The sequence below is a fragment of the Grammomys surdaster genome, unplaced genomic scaffold, assembly GCF_004785775.1.
Source record: "Grammomys surdaster isolate TR1022 unplaced genomic scaffold, NIH_TR_1.0 99, whole genome shotgun sequence".
In the NCBI taxonomy this organism is placed as follows: domain Eukaryota; kingdom Metazoa; phylum Chordata; class Mammalia; order Rodentia; family Muridae; genus Grammomys; species Grammomys surdaster.
The window spans coordinates 14291710-14314501 of record NW_021604578.1 but is presented as its reverse complement, the minus strand read 5'-3'; the positions used below and the strand labels follow the sequence as shown (position 1 = coordinate 14314501).

Sequence of the window (22792 nt, the reverse complement as noted above, 5' to 3'; positions counted from 1 at the left end):
CTACATCCACAGAGAAGAAGGAGGCGGGGTAAGGGGATAGGGGGTTCCTGGGTGGGTGGGGGATGGGGTAAGGGGACAACATATGAAATGTAAATAAAATATCCAATTAAAAAAAAAGAAATGACAAAATTCTTTGCCTATAGAATTCTTATGGCATACAGTTCTTATCCAACATTAGTTTTACTTTCCAGTTAATTAAATAAGCTTTTTAAACCTAAGAAAATTATAGCATGTTGTAAGTAAATAATAGGCTATATAATTAATTGTCTCTTGTTGATTAAAGATGATACTGCCAAATTGATTAAGGATGATACTGCTAAATTCTGAAGATTTTCTTAATTTTGTGATGTGTTTATAGGGAATAAAAAGTGATTAGACTTGATTCTGAAATAAAAGGTGGAAATCCTTTGTCTTTCCCATCCTCACAAATGCTGGATATTGAACACACAGTTTAAAACTATGTTTCTCTTTGAATGTAACTATTTAATAAGTTCATTTTCTTGCTATGCCATTTTCCTTTAAATTATAATACAAAAAAATTAGTTTTATGAGGAACTCCATGTCTGGTTTTATCAAGTTTAGATCAAAATTTTATGTAGTTCATCTCTTTTCCCCTCCTCCATGTATTATTTTCTTAATAATAATTAAATAATATAATGAGATCTGATCATACAGGACACAAAAGCCACTCTGTTTTCAGATGTTCAAACAATCCTGTTGTAGTATATGTCTATTGTCTCAGTGCTTGGAAGGCTGAAGCAGGATTGCTGGCAATTCTAGGCCACCATAGGATTCATAGTGAGTTCCAAATCAATCTAAGTTACATAATAAGAGCTTATCTGACAAAAACAAATGAGTGGACATGAGTAAACAAACCTCCCCACACGAATACTACTGATTTTAGCCCTAATGGATAGTAAACATTTTGATCACTAGATTTTGAGAAGAGGCCAGACATGGTAATACACACTTTAATTCCAACACTTGGGAGGTAGAGGCAGGTGGATCTCAGTAAGCTCAAGGCCAGCCTGGTCTACATAGTAAGATCCTGTCGCAAAGCAAACAAACAAAAAACAACTGGACCTTGATAAGAGCTCAGAAAGAACCAGCTCTGAGATGTTTTGTGCTAACGATCCAACAGCTGATAGTCCCAGAATATTTTATTACAGAATCTGAAGGTGAGAATATAGAAAACAAAGGAAGTAAATGAAGGAAAGCAGAAATTCTAAACTAGACAGAGGACAGGGAGACTGAGACTATGCAGTAGTAAGGTTGCAACATTTACTTCTTCCATCATTAGGCCATGACTAAGCTTTCAGAGAGACATTGGAAGGAGAATATGATGCATGGTACAACTAAAATAAGAGCTGAATGTGACGCTTGTGATTACAGTCAGGAGGGAAATTGATAGTCTGACTACTTAATAATTTACTCCCATGTATTCTAAGTTGATTAATAGAGTGATAAATTCAGACTAAGAATCTGAGGAAACTCTATTGACCATAAAAGAGTAACAAAGAATAATAAAAATAAATAAATACCAAAACTACAGGGGTGTCCTGGGCCTGTGTTCTAAAGAAAAGCAATGCTGCCCAAATCATGCTGCCTGTGAGCACCTGGGTGTATGTTTGAAGGTATCCATCCCTCTTACATTATGAGACCTAATGAGGTCATGACTGGTAGTGATATGACTGATCTTTTTGTGGCTGAGTTATACACATTTCTGTTTTATCCCCTAATCTTAGTGATGAAATCACTGTTGCAAATTGAATCAGAATTTCACTATGGCTGGCATGCAAGTGATTATTCTCAGTACACATTTTCCTCCTTACCAAATATGGTACTAACAACTCGGGATCATGTTCATCTGTGGGAAGAAGAAATAAAAGGATAAAGAGAATACTTTAAATCTATTTTGGAAAATGACTTACCAGAAAAATATGGCACTATCAATTTTTTTAAACTCAACATTCAATTATAATTCTAAAAATGAATTTTAGGTAAAAAAATTATTTGAATTGGGAAATATATTTTAAGTTTCAACGTTAATTATGATGTTTATAAATACCATTTTCTCTATAAAATAGTAATAAAACAAATAATCTTAAACAAAAGCCATTTTGACTTGATGGGCTAAATGTAGTCTTACATTAGGATGCTGGCACTCTGATGTCCCTAACATATTACCTTTCCTGCACAGTGGACTTTTCATCAGGAAAGTAGTGAGAATTGGTTCTTAAGCTCTTCACATTCTTCTATCTGGGTAGTTTCATACCCAAGAACATAAGCATGACAACTGCATGGTTTATAATCATAGATACAAAAAATATCCTGTGATATATATTGTTTTCTACGATGTAATAAATGAGATTCAGCGGAAATAACAGTTGATGGGGAATCAAGTCTTTGTCTCATGGTTGCTCTTTATATGACTTTAGAGAACTGTTTTTCTAACACAGGATCTTAGTTTTTAGTCATTTTTTGCTTTTGTTTTGTTTGTTTGTTTGTTTGTTTGTTTGTTTTTTCCCTGTAGAATGAAGCAAACTACCTTGAAATGCTTGTTAGGGATATAATAATATATATGTTGGTCAAAATTCTGGTGGCAAATAATAAAACTTCAACTTGAGCTAACTTCAGTACATAAGGTTTATATCACAAAGCTCAGGAAAGAGTAAGGGTAGATGTACTAGAACCATGGACAGAGGCATTAGCAGGCCTTCTGAGCTCCTGTTTGAGGGGTAACATGGCCATGAGCAGCTCTAGACATGTGTCCCCATGCAGCTTTGTGATAGGAAGGGAAAGGACTACTTTTGCTTCAACTGAGATGTAAAAATGCTAAAGTAGAACTCTTATTGGCCTGTACTGGGTCATGGTTCCCACCAAAGAGTGAAGTGCAGAAGTAATACCAAAACCCCTTCTTGAAATTATATGCATGTGAGAGTTCATTGATGACAATAAACAACAGAAAAGGAGTGGGGAAGTGTAGGACAAGCTTAAAACATTTGAATTTCTTCCTACAATGACTATGGAAATAAGAAGCTCTTGGTTTTCTTTTCTGCTTTCATAGAACTGCCTTAGGGCTCCACTTTTGCAGAAGAATATTATGGATACAGATACCTGGCCTTTCTCTGACCCTACAAGGACTATCAAGTCCTATTATGTTCATGAGACTTTATTTCTAGAAATTGGAAAACAAATCCCCAGCTGCTTTGGAATTTCAGACATGATCCTACTGTGAGAGAAGTGGCTACAAAGTCATTATATTGAAAGTCTTTACTGTTTCATGCTATGACAGTAAAAACACCTCGCTATTGTTCCCTAGATCCTGCATTAGCATGTGGCCTTTGTTCATATTCAGAATCTCAAATGGGCAGCTTGAAATTGGCCTTAGTGAACTACTTACACTTTATTTTAAAAAGGGGGAGGGGCAAATGGCTCAATTCATAACTCTGTCCCTCCCATAGATGACCAGTTACTAAATATTTACCAGCTTGTTCTAGAACTTTTAAATATATTATTTAAGCCTCATGGAAATCTTATGAAGTAATTTTTATCTTCAGAAATTAATGTTAAAAGAGAGAAAACAAAAGGTTTTTGAAAATACATTGAGTATTATTTGTTTGAACTTAGTTTCTGCTTGCTTCAGAGCCTATCCATTGCACTTTGAATGGCAACTGAGTGACAGCAAACAGTGATTTGCCTAATGGCTCTTACGCTTGTATATTCATATTAACTGAGTTCTTAGCTTTTCTAGGGAAAGCATGAAGTCCACTCAGCTAAAAGCCTACCTGTGCACTGAAGACACCATTTTCTGTATTCTTCCATGTATTGCTTCAGATGGTTCATTGGAGACTGGTTGGAGTGCAGCAAGACTTGTGATGGTGGGATGCGCACGAGGGCTGTGCTCTGCATCAGAAAAATCGGACCTTCTGAGGAGGAAACACTGGACTACAGTGACTGTTTAACACACCGGCCTGTGGAGAAAGAGTCCTGCAACAACCAGTCGTGTCCACCTCAGTGGATAGCTTTGGACTGGTCTGAAGTAAGGAAATCTGAGGCTGTGTGTTTTGAGATGTCTTAGTTATCAATACCAAAACATTTAAGAACAGCTGAACATGGTTTTTAGGATTAACAAGTAAGAACTACCCAATAGTGAATCTGACAATGTTATATTTTATTATTGCTTGTCCAGAAACAAGAGGCTTTGAAGCAAATAATTCAATGAGAAACTTATCATTAATTTAATTAAGAAATCCATGTAAAGTGAATTTGAAATAGCATTGTGGTGAGTACCCTTAGGAACTGTTCTTTTGGTGTCTCACAAACTCCATGGCAGTGATATGTATTTAAAACTGAAGTTCAAAGGGAGAGTCAAGAATTTTTCTTATCCTGAAACATAGTGGGGATTAAGAGAGGCCTTTTCTAGTGTTTTATTTATGTTTAATTTTCCCAAGTGATATAATAGATTATTACATAATTTTTAGGTATGAGTTCTTTACAAATCAGTTTTAACTTTTATATATATATATCTTTTACTTTTTTACATCTTTTTTTTTTACATTTGCCTGCATGTTAGAAGAGTACCTGCTACAGTGCATATGTAAAATTCAAAGAACAACGTACAGGAGCTGGTTGTCTTCTTCTACAATGTGGGGATTAAACTCAGGCCATCAGGCTTGGTGGCAAGTCCCTTTACCAACTGAGTTTACTTGCTTAGGCAGCTTTAAATTACATTTATTTCTTTATTTGTATGTGTATATGTGCACATGAAGGCTTACTCATGCCATAGTATATACATAGAGTTCAGAAGACAACTTGTGAAAGTCAGTTCTCCTCTTCCAGTATGTGGGTCTTAGGGACTGGATTCAGGTAGTCAAATATGGTAAACACCTTTGATCACTGAGCTATTTTACCAGCTCTTCATCTATAACTTTAATTGCTTCTATTTTGTATCCAGAGAAGAGAAAGGAAGCTGAGAGATGTAGCATACAAAAATGTCAAATTAAGTGTTATATCTTCATTTATGTTACTATTATATATAATCTGACTAAAATAAAATGGAGGCATACTTGTTAACAAAACTGTATAAATAAAAGGCACCCAAAAATGATTTTGTGTAAAACAAGGTATTAAGCAGTTAATTCTTGACCCATCAGTATGCATGATATACATAAGCATGCAAATACACACACTCTATACCAGTGGCTCTCAACATTCCTAATGCCGTGACCCTTTAATATAATTCCTCATGTTGTGATGACACCCCCAACCATAAAATTATCTTCATTGCTACTTACTGACTGTAATTTGCTATTATTATGAATCATAATGAAAATATCTATGTTTTCCAATGGTGTAGGTGGCCCCCTGTGAAGGGGTCACTTATGACCCACAGGTTGAGAACCACTACTCTATACTCTCTTCACATTTTTAATTTTTAATAGAAGAGCTGAGTCCTTCTGTAGTATTGATTAATGGTAAGGAAAATGGGTACTTAAAGAGTATTCTTTCAAGTCGATGAAACAGGATGCATATTAGATTCTCTTCTATTATATCCTGCTAGAAACATTGTGCTCCTTGCTTTGAGAATTTTCAGTAGTCCTCTTGAGTTTGTCCGAAGCAAACAGAAACCTTAAAGATGTTTCTTTAAGAACCTCTGTATGTGATTGTTCCCTTGCTCCTTGGATGGTCTTATTAAAGATAATTCCTGGGTAGTTGGGAGTGGTGGTCACACACTTTTAATCCTAGCAACTATGAGACAGGCAGACACACCTATGGGTTTGAAGCCATCCAGCCAAGACTACATAGAAAGACCTTAACTTCCTCCCATTAAAAAAAAATATGGACCATGGAAGCAAAGTTCTGAGCAGTTTTGGTTATTCATAGAACTTCTGGGAGGAATGTGGGTATTCTCTCATGCTGCCTGGCTATTACAGTCTTTGTAATCACATCCTGAGAAGGAGCGGTTACTTGGAGTCCTAATTTCAGCAAGCATATAGACATTGGTATGATTTCGTCTGTGGCTGCAGAAAACAAAACATATTTCCCGCCCATCACAGGGAGTGCATGAATGCCTAAATTCACCTGAAAATGAAGTCCACTGATAACAATAGCCATTCTGTATGGTTGTGAATATCCATGCCCAGTATGAAAATGTATAGATAATGACCAATAACGATGACAAATTTGTCATGTTAAAAGTTATAATGGAAGACAATATAATTTGCTTCAACCATTTTATGTCAAGCCCATAAGTATAATTGAGTGCTTCCAGGGATACGCAATCCAGAGAAAATGACAGGCCTTTATAGGCTCAGGAAAATATTCATGTAACCAGAGCACATTGTAATAGTATTTGATAACAGGGAACTGTGATCTATGAATGTATAGCTTTATAGAATTGCATAGTTGAGATGGTCAGCCCACTGATATGAAGGTTTGTAATCACCTCCTGAAGAGTTCCAGGTTTTTCTGTCCCCAAACAAGGAATTCTACAGAGACATGTAGATAGTAAAATGTAAAGCTAGAGAATTTGCAAAAAGGATTCCATACTTCAAAAGAAGTAGGCCCAAACAGAGAAAGATTTAGAAGCTCAAAGGCAATGCTATATCAAAGATGGGGCTTTTGTCTCACATTTCATGGGCTTTGGGGTTACTTTCATAGTATGGGCTTCCTTGCTTATGTTCTGCTACATGTAGTTCTAGATACACCTTCATATGTCACATGTCTCATTAGCATTTGAAATCTCCACTCAAGGGGGTTCATTAAGTATTATAATGAGCTATAGGCCACCTTCAGACACTCTAGAGTGTAGCTGGACCCAGTTAAAGCAGCAGCGCTCTTCAATACATACCCAATGTTCTGGGTTCAAGAATGAAAGAAACACACACACACACACACACACTTTATATTTTGACATGCCTAAAACAGTTCAATGGCTGGGCCACTTCCTAATCTCCGTGTGGTTAATTCAAGCCCCCTCTGATATTCTCAAGTTATTATTTACTAAAATCTATATTCTGTCTTTGCTGCCATAGGCCCAGTCATGTAGCCCTCTCAAGCTACATTCCCCTAACTTCTACATGGCAACTATATTCTCTGTCCCACATCTTTCAGGCATAGCATCTTGGTTCTCTGTCTCCCTGCATGGAAGATCTCCTCCTCCTTCCTCCATCTCTTGCCAAGACATCCTAAAAGTCCCAGCTCTGTCTCTATCAATGCCCCACCATTGGCCGCTGGCAACTTTATCTGCCAATCAAAACCCACTGGGGGCAGGGTTCCCTCAAGTGTCTTAAGTTCAGATGTGCAGATTCTCATGCAGTTTGGGGGATCCAAATTAACATAATACAAGCAGCATTAGACCAAGCCCACAACACTGGAGTGTATCTGTGACAGTGGCTCCAACCAGTTCTAGTTGTCTTCAGATATCCAAAGGAGACTTAGTGTTCTTTGCCACCCTTGGGAAATGATTTTTCTGCTTGCTAAGTTTGTAGTAGTTGTAAAAGGCTTTCCTCACCACACTTATGCTGTATTTTCCTTTCTTAAGAGGAACCTGAAATAGGGTCAGAAGCCTTTTTAGATGGTTAGAATTGAAGATTGAAGGACAAGAGAATTTCGAAGAGAAAAGGACTACTTCTTTTTTTAAAAAGTAAAACTGAACAGAAAACAAAAATATTGTAATGTATGTGCCAGTGAATTCTGCAATTAGAGACAGAAGAGTTGCCATAAGTTTAAAGTCAGCCTGAACTTCAAATAAGTAAGTTCCAGATTAACTTGGTCTACAGAGTGAGTTCCTTCCTCAAATAAGAAGAAAAGTCAAAAGATAGAAAAGAGGGAAAGGAACAAAAAGATTGTACCAAATCATCCTTAAAACCAAAACCAAGAAGAAACACCCACCAAGCAGTGAACCTGACTCATTTCACGCTGCTATTGCACTTTTGATCTCAAGTGAAATAACCAAACACAATCACCTTTAAAAAGGAGATCTTTAAATGTTGTTAAGATGGAAGCCTTTCAGTAAATATAAGGTGTCCTTCTGAGTTTAACTCACACAAATTACATTTACACTTCTTTTGTAATTTTTATTCTACTTTGTGGGTCTCTGAGGTGATGCTCTTGGGTGGCTTAAGAAGCCCAGTGGCACCCATGGAGGCTGCCTGCAGTGCATGTGCCTGCTGAGGACATGCAGTCACACTTAAGATAGCTGAATCAAAAGCTTGGAGGGAAGAGGTGCTGGGAAGCGGAGTGCACATGCTGGGACTCTGCCATTGTGTGGCTGCCATTGTTTCTCCCCAGATGACCTAGGAAAACTATCAGGTGCAGAGCTTCATTTAGGGAGTGCTGACATTACTGTCTAGTTGAACACCATCTTTATTGGCATGTTTTGGTCAAGAGGGAGGAAATGGCTGTTGTCTGCCATTTCTGTTTATTTTGCAAAGGTGAATTTCCCTTTCCTTACTTTACTAGGAAGCCTAGCTCTTCCCTAAATGGGTTAATGTAAGGAAAGATAAACAGCTCCAAAAGCCAGCACCCTCTGCCTTAGAAAAACAGAGCATCCCTCACTGTGGGAGAAGGTGGCTCCGGAGAAGAACCAGCCAGGTTAGATATCTTTTTAATCTAATCTTTTGATAACTGCAGCCTATTTTCCTTGTACACACCCTTGAAAACTCTCCTGCTCTTTCTGCTCCCTCCTCTGATTGTCTGATTAGAAGGATCTACTGGGTGGTTTACTCTGAATGAACCTATTCTAAGTGGTAGCCCCTGCCTTTAGGATTTTCTTAGGAGATATTTTTTAATTTAATTTTACTATCACACCTAAGTAATATAGTATGTAAAGAGCAGAGTTGACGGTCTGGCTATGCACATGGCGTGTTTGTGGCTAGCTCTGTAGGGCTCAGACGCAGTGTACTCATTGAGCAAGAATGTGTGAACACTTCTCAGCTTTTTTTTTTTTTTAAGATCAAGTGGATTAAGAATGTGCAGAAATGTACCGTAGTTCCCTTTTATCCTCTAGGACCTCATGAGATTCTTTTCCTCTAAAGTTCATGAAATGTCTTGTTGTAAGGTAAAATCAGAAAACTTGAACTATTAGGGAGTAGTAGTAAAATATCATGTGGAAAATGATATTTGCTTGAAATGTAATTCATGGTGATGGAAATGGAGACATCATAACTGGAAAGAGTGGGATGAATGACAGCCGGTGGTTGGTACGGACGAGTGCAGCAGTAGTGAGGATTGTATGGGTGTTGATTTGGCCGTGAAAATGAGTAATACATCAAGAGTTTTGTCTCTTGATTTTAACTCCTACATTTACCTCCACTGAGGGGATCTAAGAAGAATTATGTGTTGTCCTTAAAATATATATCTTGATGAATCTTTCTCTAAGTTGGAGGAAATATATTCCATTACTGGATTCATTATGATAAAGAGACTGTATAGAATCCTTGATTTTTTTAATCCGGGAAAAAAGAAAAACCCTCAATACTTTTCTCCCTTTCTATGCCTATATGCCAAGCTCAACGACTATGCCTAATAAAACCAGTCAAAAGCCAATGATGATAAAGCACCCAAGAATTTAATTTCTATGCCCACTCTCATAATATGTGCCATTAGCCTGTGTTCCCATGCCTGTCTCCTAAATAAGAATATAGGCGTTTTGAGTACGGAGGCTTCTCATTTTCTTTCATTCACCACCTGTCAAGTTCTGTAACTCCTCTGGACCAGTAGTTCTCAACCTTCTTAGCACTGTGATCCTTCAATACAGTTACTCATGCTGTGGTGACTTCCAACCATCAGTTATCTTTGTTGATGCTTCATAACTGTAATTTTGCTACTGTTAAGAATTGTGAACTTGTTTAGCGCTAGAAGTTTGCCAAAGGGGTTGCAACCCACAGATTGAGAACCACTGTTATAGAAAATCAGGAAATATGTTTGAATAAAAGATTCAAATAATAGCTTGCACATGTGTATAAGGCCCTCATTGACTGAGAGGAAAAGAGATTTGGAAAAAGACTGAAGAAAACTGTAGAACTTCAGTCAGCCATTGCATTAAGACATGTAAAGGAAAGGATTTGTGACATAGGAAGATGTGTTGTTTTCTCCGTATGAAGAGCAGACACCCAATTCTTAGTGTTTGTGACTTATGGATGTGGGGAAGACCAGAGGTATTTGTGCATTAACCTTTTCCTGCAGGCATATATTCTTGACACTGTGAAAATAATTGATCTACTCCACTGCCAACTTGCTCCACAAAGACACGTTCTTGTGGTCCACTAATAATATAAAGGTTCCCTTTCAAAGACTACACCCAGTAAGCTTCCACATTCCAGAACTTAGCAGAATCTTATCATAGCTGAGGAAGCCAAGAATAGGAAAGAATAGAAGAATAAGCCTATCCCTAATAAAAGAAGAAAATGTTAGCCAAGAAAAGCAAACATTGATTTTAGCTCTTAAAGACCTTAGGGAAAAGATAAAAGTACTTCCCCATACACTGACTGTTGAAGGAGCTTTATTACTGAGAACGCTCTCTTATAGTGTGTATTTTATACATATGCATGCTTACTTCAGGAGTTTCCTCACACTTTCCTGTATTTAAGTTGTTGTTAGTTAATATTTGTTTTTCTTTCCAGTGTACTCCAAAATGTGGTTCAGGATTCAAGCATCGGATTGTTCTGTGCAAGAGCAGTGACCTTTCTAAAACATTCCCAGCTGCACTATGTCCAGAGGAGAGCAAGCCTCCTGCTCGCATCCGCTGCAGTCTGGGCCGCTGCCCTCCTCCCCGCTGGGTGACAGGAGACTGGGGCCAGGTAAGGCAGCCAGATGTGGGTTTCTTTGAGATACAAACCTGAGCTTTTTGATTCGATCATTGGGAAGGCTTAAGAGAGGAGTGAGAATTAACTCATAGAATTCCTAAGTATGAGATCTACCTGTGAGACTACACAGCCGTGGACACATCCCCACCCAGCCACGCTTCTCCCCACCGTTAATCATTACACTCTATGCCTGGCATTATTATTGTTCTTGTTATTATTTGGGGGTTTGGAGACAGGGCCAAAACTTTGTGTAGGTCATACTAGCTTCAAACTCACAATCCTCCTGTCTCAAACTGTTACTAACAGGGATAATAGGCATGCACTACCAGCCAAACCCCATAAATCCCATGTTCATCTGTTCTTTGGATCCTACCATTTCAAGTTTAATGTCAAATCAACTCAATAAACAGAACTGTAAATAAGCCACAGCACTGGAACCCTAGTTCTTAACTAATTTAGTAATAAATCAGTTAATACTAATGTCTTAGCTTTTCGACTCATAAAGTATATAATGCCCCTCCTAACCTCACAGTGAAGCTTTTGGGGCATTAATTAAAATACCCATAGGACTGATATGATAAAAAATTAATAATACTTATACTTCAAATTACTTTTCTCTGATGCATAATGTGCATTAGAAACAATAAATAGGACTTCCGACATGTGTCTTAAATATTTTATATCAAACTATTTTATGCTCCAATTTGTATTTTTCTTTTTTAAGTAATAAAAAATAATCACTTATTTGTTGTCAGTGATAGGGTTGCTGGGGATCAAATGCAGGTCATCAGTATGGGCAGCTACCCTCGTTACCTACTGAGGCTTTTTGCTGGCCCAGATCCTATTTTCATTCTTTCCTTCATTCCTTCACTCCTTATATGTGTTGTTAATTTATGCTATTTTGCTATCAGCCATCTTCAATTCTATAAAAATGTAGCAAAATAACTATAATGCCTATATTAATCAACAAAATTTTATCAAACAAAATTAAATATATATATGTACATATATACATATTTCAAAATGTCAGAGTAGTCATGATAAATGAAATACAATTCTATCAAGTGAAAAATTATTTAAAGGCAAACCAAATTGGTATATTTTATGTAGTAGTGAAATTAAGCACTCTTCTTCTAAATATCAAAGAAGAAATCTCTTAAGCTACATTAAAAAAAGTAGTACACAGGGCTGGAGAGATGGCTCAGCAGTTAAGAGCACTGACTGCTCTTCCAGAGGTCCTGAGTTCAATTCCCAGCAACCACATGGTGGCTCACAACTATCTATAATGGGATCTGATGCCCTCTTCTGGTGGGTCTGAAGACAGCTACAGTGTATCCATCATCTATATAAAATAAATAAATAAAAGACTTTAAAAAAGAAAAATGTGTAAGCATGAGAGCCTAAGTTCTAATCCCCAGCACCCATGTAAAAAAGCCAGATGTAGTAGTATGTGTCTGTAACCTCAACACTGAAAACAATGGAGACAGGATGATTCTTGTTACCTGCTGACAAGCCATGTAGCTGACTCAGAGAGTTCCAGGTTCAATGAAAGATATTGTATCATAAAATAAGGTAGAGAGCTACTGAAGAAGGTTTTCAGCATCAACTTCTGGCATGCACATACATATGTGTACATATACACATACACTGCACAACATACATATAACACACACATACACACAAAGAAAGAAGTGGATTTTTAGGTAGCCAGGCCAGTTCTCATGGAACACAGCAGTACCTATATTCCTTTTGTGTTTTGCCTGGAAGATGTTCAGTATCCATACAGTATATGGGGACACTTTGCTCTATGTCTAGACCTATAGGAAGAAGTGTGATCACAAAATAATTAAAGTTTTGCATCGCTACAGAATCACTTAGTTTAACTCACAAATTCTCAAATGGAATATGCTTGATAAGATTAGGCATTCCATTGCTAGCATTGCATTATTAACAAAATGCTTCACTGAGAATTTAATGGTACATAATTGATATTACACTATTGAAGGTTCTATGTAGACATGTGTTATGAATTGTATTTTAAATCAGGTACTTAATTAGCTTCATGTAGCTGAAAAGAGGAAAGTATGCTAACTGGCTAACACAGACTATTTCTAAGTTATATGTGGCCGATAATTTCTTAGAAAATTCAAGGTATTACACAAGCTGTTTTTTAAATTTGTATTCATATTAGCATGCATGGTATGTATGTGTGATGTGTATATGCACACACATATGTCTCAGTGAGCATGTACAAGTCCTAGAACAACTCTCTGGAGTCAGTTCTCTCTGTCTACCTTTATGTGGATTCCAAAGATAGAACTTAGGTCACCAGGCTTGTGGGGTAAGAGCTTTGCTCACTGGACCTCCCCATGCATCCCTGCTTCACTTCTATGGGATTTCTTCCTTACCGTCTTCTTAATTCTGCCAAACTTGTTTGGAATAATTATAGCAGCCCAAGAAATTTCCATCCCTTGTCTTCTGAGTACTATATGGCTTCAGTTTTCTAGAACAACAATACAACTCTTGAGTTTTGAAAGCAATTCCAGAGTAAAATCAACAAGTCATATGCCTCTCAATAACTGTTGCATAAGGTCTTGAAAAGCCCATTGGAAGAACAACATAGGCTGGCCTGACCACCCAGTGCTCCCAGAGACTAGACCACCAACCAAGGAGTCTACCTGGAGGGATCCGTGGCTCCAGATACATTATATAGCAGAGGATGGCCTTGTCTGATGACAATGGGAGGAAGGGCCTTGATCCCAGGGATGTTTGATCCCCCAGTGTAGGGGGATGCTGGAGCAGTGGGGTGGGAGAGTGTGGATGGGTGGGGGAGCACCCTCATACAGGCAAAGGGGAGGAGGAAGGAGGATGTGGGATGGGGAGTTGGTGGAGGGGGTAACGAGGAAGTGAGATTTGATTAATAAAAAAATAAATAACAAGTTAATGTGTATAATAATTAAAATAATATCTTTCTATCTGATAAACACTGAAATTCAGTATTTTCTTTCAACATCTTTGAATTCAGTGCTCGGCTCAGTGTGGCCTTGGACAGCAAATGCGAACTGTCCAGTGCCTCTCCTATACTGGACAGGCATCTGTTGACTGTCCAGAAACTGTTCGACCTCCATCCATGCAGCAATGTGACAGCAAATGTGATAGCACGCCTCTCTCCAGTACTGAAGGTGAGTATACCATAAGAGCCTGACTCTGTGTCTCACCTCTACTGCTCCTGACATGGGAAGAGTTCCCTGACTCACGGTGACTATAGTGTATTCCAAGAGTTTGTGAGAGTTGTGTGATCTGCCTGTAACCAGGAAACCTGTTTTGTCCTTTTTGTTTCATTATATAGTTAACATTAAGTCACTCACCACCTGGAAAGAAATGTACTTGTCTTTAAAATGACACATCAGAATGGCTGTCTCTAAGGTCGTATCTAACTTAGTGCTCTGGTTAACCTTTGCCAGAACTCTGGAAATGCTTTCTATACTAAGTCTATTCTTGTAAGCGAGACATGGTGGCACATGGCTTTAATCCCAGCACTCAGGAGGCAGAGAAAAGCAGATCTCTGTGAGGCCACCCTCATCTAAACAGTGAGTTCTAAGACAACCAGCACTCTGTAGAGAGACCCTGTCTCAAAACACCAGAAAACAAAAGAAAGAGAGAGAGAGAGAGAGAGAGAGAGAGAGAGAGAGAGAGAGAGAGAGAGAGAGAAGGAAGGAAGGAAGGAAGGAAGGAAGGAAGGAAGGAAGGAAGGAAGGAAGGAAGGAAGGAAGAACAGAGTTCTTGTGATACATATAAAGAAAGCATATGTTAAAGGTCTGTGTTTTAAATACCAGTTTCTCATTGTAGAAAAGTGAAAAACTTAACTCTATGAAGGCTAAGAAAGACAAGGCTCTTTATACTTTGAAATCTCTTTCTTTTTCTAACACACTGAAAAATTCATTTATTAATAGCAGATGCTAGCCAAAATCCTGTATTTTATCTTTCATTTAAGTAAAAGTACTTTATCTATGTAACCATCATTCAAAAATATCTTGAATGGTACTATGTGTGAGATTTCAGAAGTTATCTAGAATATTAAATTATTATAGCATAGTCAGGAATTTCAGGCTTTCTGCTTATATAGAATATATGCACAGCTCACCAATAGCACCTGAAGCCATGGAATTGAATTATATAAAGAGACCTAGCTATATGGCTCTGCTCTTAAAACAAACAAAAATGAACAACAAATTATAAAGTTGATAATTTTCCAATGAAAATGAAATGTTTAGAAGCCTCTTCAGAAGATGTCTGTTCCTTTTAGCTTGTTCTATCCAATTTGAAGAATGTTCTTAAAAATGTGTTCATGTTTTTTAAAGTTTCTTTAGGATTTTATTTAGAGAAACACGATCATCTTATGTGGTATGTACAGAGATCTTGCGATTTTTGGTAAGGTCTGTTTGTTATCTAAGACTCCATACAGTGCATTTGTTGTAATGCATGTTTCATTTTAAGAATGGCATAGCCATATCCCACATTAATTTAAAATTTTAATCTTAATTTGCAAACCTGTAACTCTAATGCCATCTACCTTTGTTGGTGTTCCTTTATTAAGGTGTATTCTAGAAATGTAGCTTTCCATGGGATGAAAATAATTCAAACTGTATAGCAAAAAGAAGCTTTTTGTTTTGTTTTGTTTTTGAAAATAGATGTCTTTTAAGTGATCTCAATGAAAACATCTCTCTTCTATGAGACTATAGCAAACAACTTTCACTCATTGTAAGTTATTAGCAACCTATCTTTTAGGTTTAGGAGGTCTTTCTTTTACTTCAGAATTTGAAGATGCAAGGTTCAATGGGAAAGAAAATGTAACTAATCCATTAAACTACTCTGTATAGTTAATGCTTTAATTCTATTTGGGGTGTGTGTGTGTGTGTGTGTGTGTGTGTGTGTGTGTGATCTTTATGTATTATCCATCTGTATAATGTCATGCAATCTTTATAATAATCTTCTGTGACATATTATTGCTGACGAAAACAAAAGCAAAAAACTGAGCCTGTGCCATTAACCCAGATTACAAGTCTAGGAAGTAGTAGACACACAAGGCAGGATTTGAACCCAGATTTAGCAGAGCTTTGAAGCATGTTAATTTTCTCTGTATTTACATGCTATTCATTTTTACTGAGAAAGCGTTTTTCTATATAACCCATGCTGGCCTGGTATTAATGATCTTTCTGCCTCAGTCTTCCAAACTAGAACTTCTAAACTAGTCTTCCAGCTTTTCTTTAATTTAAAAAGAAAGGTAGATGTGCGGTATGAAGTAGTTTATGTAAGTTCTAAAGGAGATCCAAATGAACATCAATGACTGTAGCCTTTTGGATCAAGCATCCTGCACAGGGTAAGTGGTCTATGAGCCAGCTGTAATATATTGCTAGGAAAGTCCAAGGTGTACTCAGAAAGCAGTATTTGACCCAAATCATAAGTTGTCACCAACAGAGAAGATGGATATGCAGATGGCAAGAGAGAATTTTTATACAAACATAATGACTTAGTTTTGGGAATCAAATTGAAGAAGTAAGATGGACTTCTTAGGAAAAATCTGGAAGACCATCACAAACATAATGACTTGGTTTGGGGGCTCAGATGGGAGAAATAAGATGAACTTCTTAAGAAAAATCTGAAGGGCCAGTTTCTAGTTAATAATGCAGAGTTGAAGGAACTAAGCTATCTGGAGAGTCAGGGTTCCTTGATTCCCAGGAAGAAACTGATGGAAGGCAGTTTACTTCTGCCACTACAGAGTAGGTTAGGGGAGCTCTCTCAGGATCTAAAATGCAGCCCTGCCTTCAGAGTGCTGAGGATAAAATGGTCTGTAGTTAAAACCTTGAGAATTGTTTTAACTACTGAGACTTAGGTAATGGTCATTCACCTTCTCAATATTTTATTATAAAAATAATAAAGTTTCACATACACAACAAAGTTGAAAGACTTCTTCAGTGAATACCCACCATCTATTGCATTAACATTTTAGTAAACTTGCCTTATTTTAGATAGAATTCATCCTTCAATGAGTTATGGATTTTTTATTTGCTTGTTTTGTTTACAATTTTACATATATACACCTTGCACACTGTCTTCTCTCATTTCCACCTCCCCACATCTCTGCTTGCTCCCCTCCCCCACAAATCTCTCTCACATTCATGTCTATTTGTTTTGTTTTGTGGCCCACTGAGATTAATCAAGGCCATATGTGTAACCGTGGGTTTGGAACTATTCACCGGAGCCTGGTGAGCTCAGCAGACAGTACAGAACTATAGACAGTGTTTTTTAGAGAACATAACTCCATTCATTCTGCCATTAATCCATTTACTTTGCCAGACATCAAGACTAGTGAATACCACAAAGTTCTGTCGACAAAGGAAGCATAATTTAGTAGGGACGGTGACATGCAGACTGCCATGGTGAGCAGTATTTCAGCAGAGATATAAAGAAGCTCTTCAAGTGCAAGGGCGTCTAATGAATGAACAGAGCATTCACTGCACAGTGAGCAGGGTCTGGGCACTGGTTTGCCAACAGTTTACCAAGAAGACGCTGGGATGTGGGCTGTCCCTGGCTCAGACAAGTATGTACAGCCATAGTGGAATTGGAGTAAGATAAAAATAAACACACAGAAATTTTGAAAATGGATGGAAGTTTAAACCAGTCAGAGACAATAAGAGAAAACCAGAAGCAGAGCAGTGAGACATTAAAATGGTGAAAAGAGATAGGAGACGGGAAAGAGTGGTGCAGTTTGCTGTGTCCAACATCTGCTTTTGTTCTTTCCTTTCTGAAAGCCTTCAGTGAAAGGTTAAAACTTCATAGCCAGGCCCCTGACAGGCCTGACAGGCTGCTACTGTGACAGTAACACCAAATCACTGCCAAGAATGAATTATACACAGACTGGGTACCACTACATTTAAAATACACGTTTTTCAAGTGCATATGGCAGTTGGATCTAGCCCATTCAATCTCACCTGAAATTCTATCTTCAAATGCCATTTTACTCATTGTTCAAACAGTTTCAAGTTTCCTCAAATTTATATGGAGAATCTCTTTAGCTTCTTAGTAGCACAAGGCACTCTGTCATCTAGTATTTGTTCCTGGCAGAGAGTGATTCATGGTGTGCCATGAGCAAGTATTTAACCCAGAAAGCTGTGGGTAGTAAACATTGGTCTATCAGCTTGAGATGTCACATGGTGGCTTTGCTGGGTCTCAGTTTCCCTCAGACATACTTCTCTGAGAAAGATTAACCAGCTCCACAAATCTCCTAACACAATTTATGAAGCAAATAGTTACATAATTTAGTCCTTTATATGGAACATGATGTATGAAAATCAGTAAAAAGAACAAGAAAGGTCATTTGAAGACTTCAATTTAAAGGAGATGAGGAAGCCCAGGATTTCTGTTTTCCTTCATCGCTTCAAGGAGTTTCTAATCCATTTGGCATTCTGTGACTATTCCTGTCATTTGAGTTGGGATTATACCATCTTGAATGTGGGCAGCATTTAGGTAATAAGACTGAGGGGGACAGAGAAGACGAAGGTAAACAAAACAGACAGCAATCTGAAACCTGAAACCAGAGTGGTGGTTGATATTACCTTGCTTCAGGGCTTGTTAATTCATCACTTACTGCCCAAATGCATCAAGTGTCAAGGGCTCTAGTATAGTTTATTTGAAAAGTACCCTGACACTAGCTCCAGAACTGCATGCCCACATCTCTTAGCTCTCTCATTTCTTGGTGGGCTCTCATTTCCATGGACAAGTTATCAGAAGCTGATCATAGTTTTTTAATCCAATAGATAAACCTTAGGTGCTCAATTTATAGCTCCATTTACTATACTCTTCTGAATCTTACAAGGAGCTTACAGGTGCAGAGGGAATACAGTCTATTTGTATTCCTTCTGCCTGCATTGTCTGCATGCTAAATGTTCCAACTTGTTCATGGAAACCTCTTTCCCTGTGTATTCTAACTCATTCTATGATGCAAGTAGGCAAGACCTATAATGTTTGATGCAATTAGTGCTGGAGCATTACCATTTGAGGAGCTGATCTTGTATTGTATGGACCAAATCAAGCTTTTAAGTTGTAATGATTCTGAATCCAAGTGCATCCTAAATCCATAGCTTCTGTTTAAATTTGAAAGCATATCTTCTAGGTCAAAGTTTTAAAAGATTAATATAGGCTTGAAAATGAAATTGGACCCTCAGACAGAGTTATTAAATCAACAGACTGGCAAACCAAGGACTGGTAAGATTCTGCACAGAGCTATCCTAAGACATAAGAGCATTGCTTTTGATAATGCATATTCCATGACAGGTAAGGAAGGCATTCTTGGCAGAACGACCTAAGACACACTCAATCTTGTTTATGAAATAAAAAGGGGGGAGAGGCAGAGAGCTTTTGGGGGTGCTTGGAAAGAATCTGACATGGGCAAAGGACAAGGAAATGGGCTGCTTGGCAGGAATATGACATTAGTCAAGGACAAGGAAGTGGGCTTCAGGCAGGAATCTGACATTAGGATAGAACAAAGAAGTAATTTTAGACAAGAATCTAAATCTTAGGCTAGAAGAAAGAAGTAATTTCAGGCAGGAATCTAAATATTAGGCTAGAACAAAGAAGTAATTTCAGGCAAGAATCTAAATTTTAGGCTAGATCAAGGAAGTAGGCTTCATGGGCTAGGACAGAGAAGTAGGCTCAGATATTTTGATCATCCTGATAAAACCTTAGAAACAGTGATCACAGGAGTGTTCACGGAACTTTGTTTATTGCCTTGCTTGTTCTTTGACTATCTGTGTTTATTGTCTTGCTTGTTCTTTGATTATTTGCATCTATTGTACTGCTAGTCCCTCAACCTAGAACTGATGTTAATACTTGCATGTAATTAAAATGGTATAAAAGCAAAATAGAGGAGGGGGGATGGGATAGGGGTTTTCTAGGGAGGGGAAATGGGGAACGGGATGACATCTGAAATGTAAATAAATAAAATATCCAATAAAAAAAGAAGGATTAATGTAAAACACCTGAGAGAAACTCACTAGCACATCAACAAAAAGTATGTTTATATATTTCTTACGAAGTAACTTAATCTAATTTTGTTACTTAAAGCTACCAAAGTCTATTTCCAGAATGTGTGGCAAGTTACTTACAATTCTAGTGTGTCTAGTTTATATGAAAAGAGTTTGTGAGCACTGCCTGAGTTATTCTTCCTGTGATACTATATGACAGTTTATCTTCAGGAGTAGAGTAGGGTATAAAGAGAGGTGAGACGAAATGTTTCCTAATATCTACCTGGCAAGAACCTCTCACTCCAGAGTACAAAACCAACAGAAAGAATGTTTTCCTCCCAAGAGCACACTTAGCCAGTACATGATGATATAGAAGACAAAATCAGATGCCCTCATCTTAAACTCTATAACCTTCTGACTCAGATTCTACTGCTAAAAGGCAACAGAAGACTGGCCCAGTGCTAGCACATCTGCCTGTAATGGAGAAAATATGATAGAAAGACCAAATCTTTAAGCATTCCAAATACATAACTTATGCCCTCCACTAAACCTGAAGAATCTATTTTAGTACTTTGACTAGAGCATTGAAGATCATTCAGAAACTAAGACATATTTCTGTTGTGATTTTTTTTTTTTACTTCAGTGGAAAAAGGTGATTTTTCTTCCCACAAAAGTCTGCCTTACTGTGATATAGTCAGGCCATATGGAAGGGTTGTTTGTTTGTTTGTTTGTTTGTTTGTTTGTTTTTAAAAGAAACCTCCAAACTTACTTCCATAATAGCTGGATTAGTTTACATTTTCAGCTATGCCACTCATGGGTATTTAACCAAAGGATTCCTAGTCAACATATCACAGCAAGACTTGTACATCTACGTTTAATGCAGAAACTTACACTAGCTAAGTATGGACCCAACCTAGGTCTCCAACAGCAGAGGAATAGATTTAAAAAATATATTTTTAAAAAAAATATAAAGAAGAACAACTTATGTCATGTGCAGGAAAAAGGATGCAACTGGAGATAACCACAGTGAGTAAATTAAGCTAGTCTCAGAAAGACTAATATCATGTTTTCTCTCACTTGTGGGTTATACATTTTAAATAGATACATAAAATCATTTATATTACATGAAATGAAAATACGTGCAAAACTTTCTAGGAAAGTAAAGGGGACACTAACAGAAGAGAGTAGCACAAGGAGGGGAGATACAGGGTGTGTTAATGTACAGGATATAGTTCTATGAAGATGATCTTCTGTAGCACAGGCTGTACAGTGAATACACAGTGAAAACTGTTTTAGACTATAAGTTAGCCGTATGTTAGCTCAAGATTAGAAGACAAACTATTTCATAATTGTGACATATTTTTGAGAATGAGGCAGACTAGTAAGGAGCTAAGTTTTATAATTAAGACTGCTCAAATAGATCAGCAGTGTGTCAGGACAGGCAGCCCTCTCTTGCTAAATTAGAATGTCAGGGCTGAGCTGGAAATCACCAGTATCTTTAATCCTGGTTTAGATGTTTTGGAGATTTTATTCATCTTTCTATAATAACGGGGCTTTAAAATTTTTTTATATCAATCATCAAATACTTACTAATGTAACTGTGATATGAAAAAGTTAGGAGGAATAATTCAGTCTACCCTGAATGCCTGGGACCTAGAAACATCTTTCTTTTCTCCCAAACATCTCTTCCCTTCTCTAAGAAAGTAGATAAAACTCTCAAAAGTTATAAGACCTGGCCATGATACCCCACAGCCTGGCCTACCACTGTGTCAGCTCGAATAGAGATCTACATATTCATTTCAATGCCAAGAATGCTGCCAAAACAAGAGTGGCTTTGCAGTCAGACAAACCTGAGGTTTGACCTCAGTCTTCACAGTGACTAGCTGTATGGCCCAGCATGGGCTCCAAAACCTTCCTAAGCTTAGGCTTTGCTGTCTATGGAAAGCTGACATTTCACATACTTAAAAGGATTAAATATAAAAGTAGAAAACTGCCTAAGGTTATGCCTGACATAAAGGAAGTGCTTGATAAATTACACTGTTTAATGCTGTTACTAAATTAAGCTCTTGTGGAGTTAAAAGACTGAACAAATAAAAGACTAGTTGTGGCTGAGCTTTGGTGAATATGCTTTCATCAATCCAAATGTGTAATGAACTGGTTTTTCTAGTCACATCAGTTCCTAGAAGGCAAGACCAAAGAGTAGGAACTGGATCTTCCACATGGCCCTGTTTAGGAGCTCCACACTGCAACAATGTTCTGTATAGCCAGGGTAGCTCATTAAGGTCTGCTGTCTGAGTTTCCGCCATCCTCGGAGCTTGCCCAGGTCTTTCTTCGCTGCTGGCCTCTGGCCCCATGATCTGCCTACACTGTTTAATAGCTTTCTGTTAATTCTCTGTCTGCATAAATGTGTAGACCTTCCTGGCAGCTTGTGCTCATCTGACAGATCTCAGAGTAATGATGTATGACGGGTGTTGTCAGAGGCAGGGAGAGCTACCCAGCTGTGGCTTACTGAGCTGGATGCCTTGGCCTGTACTTCTCATTGTATGCATCACTTCATGTATGCTTTGCCAAATGAGCAGGGCTTCTTCTCGTCTTCCTTTCTGAGCTTTAGAGTTGTGAATGTAGAAGAGGCTGAGCCAGAGTTCACCTCAGCCTCACTGGCTTCACACCTTCCTGCTCCATGTGCTCACCCACAGCCTCACTGGCTTCACACCTCCTGGCCTGTGTGCTCACTTGCAATCAGTCCCCACCTCTCCAAGCTTGGCCCTGCTTCTAGGACCTGATGATTTTCTGCTTCCAAGGAAATTAGTTGAGAACTAACTTAGCAAGGGTATTAAGAAGTTTGGGGAGGGACACCTGAGCTAATACCCACTTGCATCCCACCCCTGCAGACTAGATATAGTTTATGGCCTCCACTTGCAGAAGAAAGTCCAGATTCTAGCACCTACTCATGGAAAA

At 37.9% G+C, this 22792-nt stretch overlaps 1 protein-coding gene across 1 annotated transcript in view; it reads left to right on the top strand.

Annotated features, from left to right (window-relative positions):
* The window catches only part of Adamts6 (ADAM metallopeptidase with thrombospondin type 1 motif 6), a 221770-nt gene that overhangs the window by 195158 nt on the left and 3820 nt on the right, over positions 1 to 22792 (top strand). Inside the window, exons 22-24 of the mRNA XM_028783635.1 lie at positions 3838 to 4042; positions 10629 to 10805; positions 13837 to 13993. Coding sequence (XP_028639468.1) covers positions 3838 to 4042; positions 10629 to 10805; positions 13837 to 13993 — 539 coding nt within the window. The remainder of the gene's footprint in view (positions 1 to 3837; positions 4043 to 10628; positions 10806 to 13836; positions 13994 to 22792) is intronic.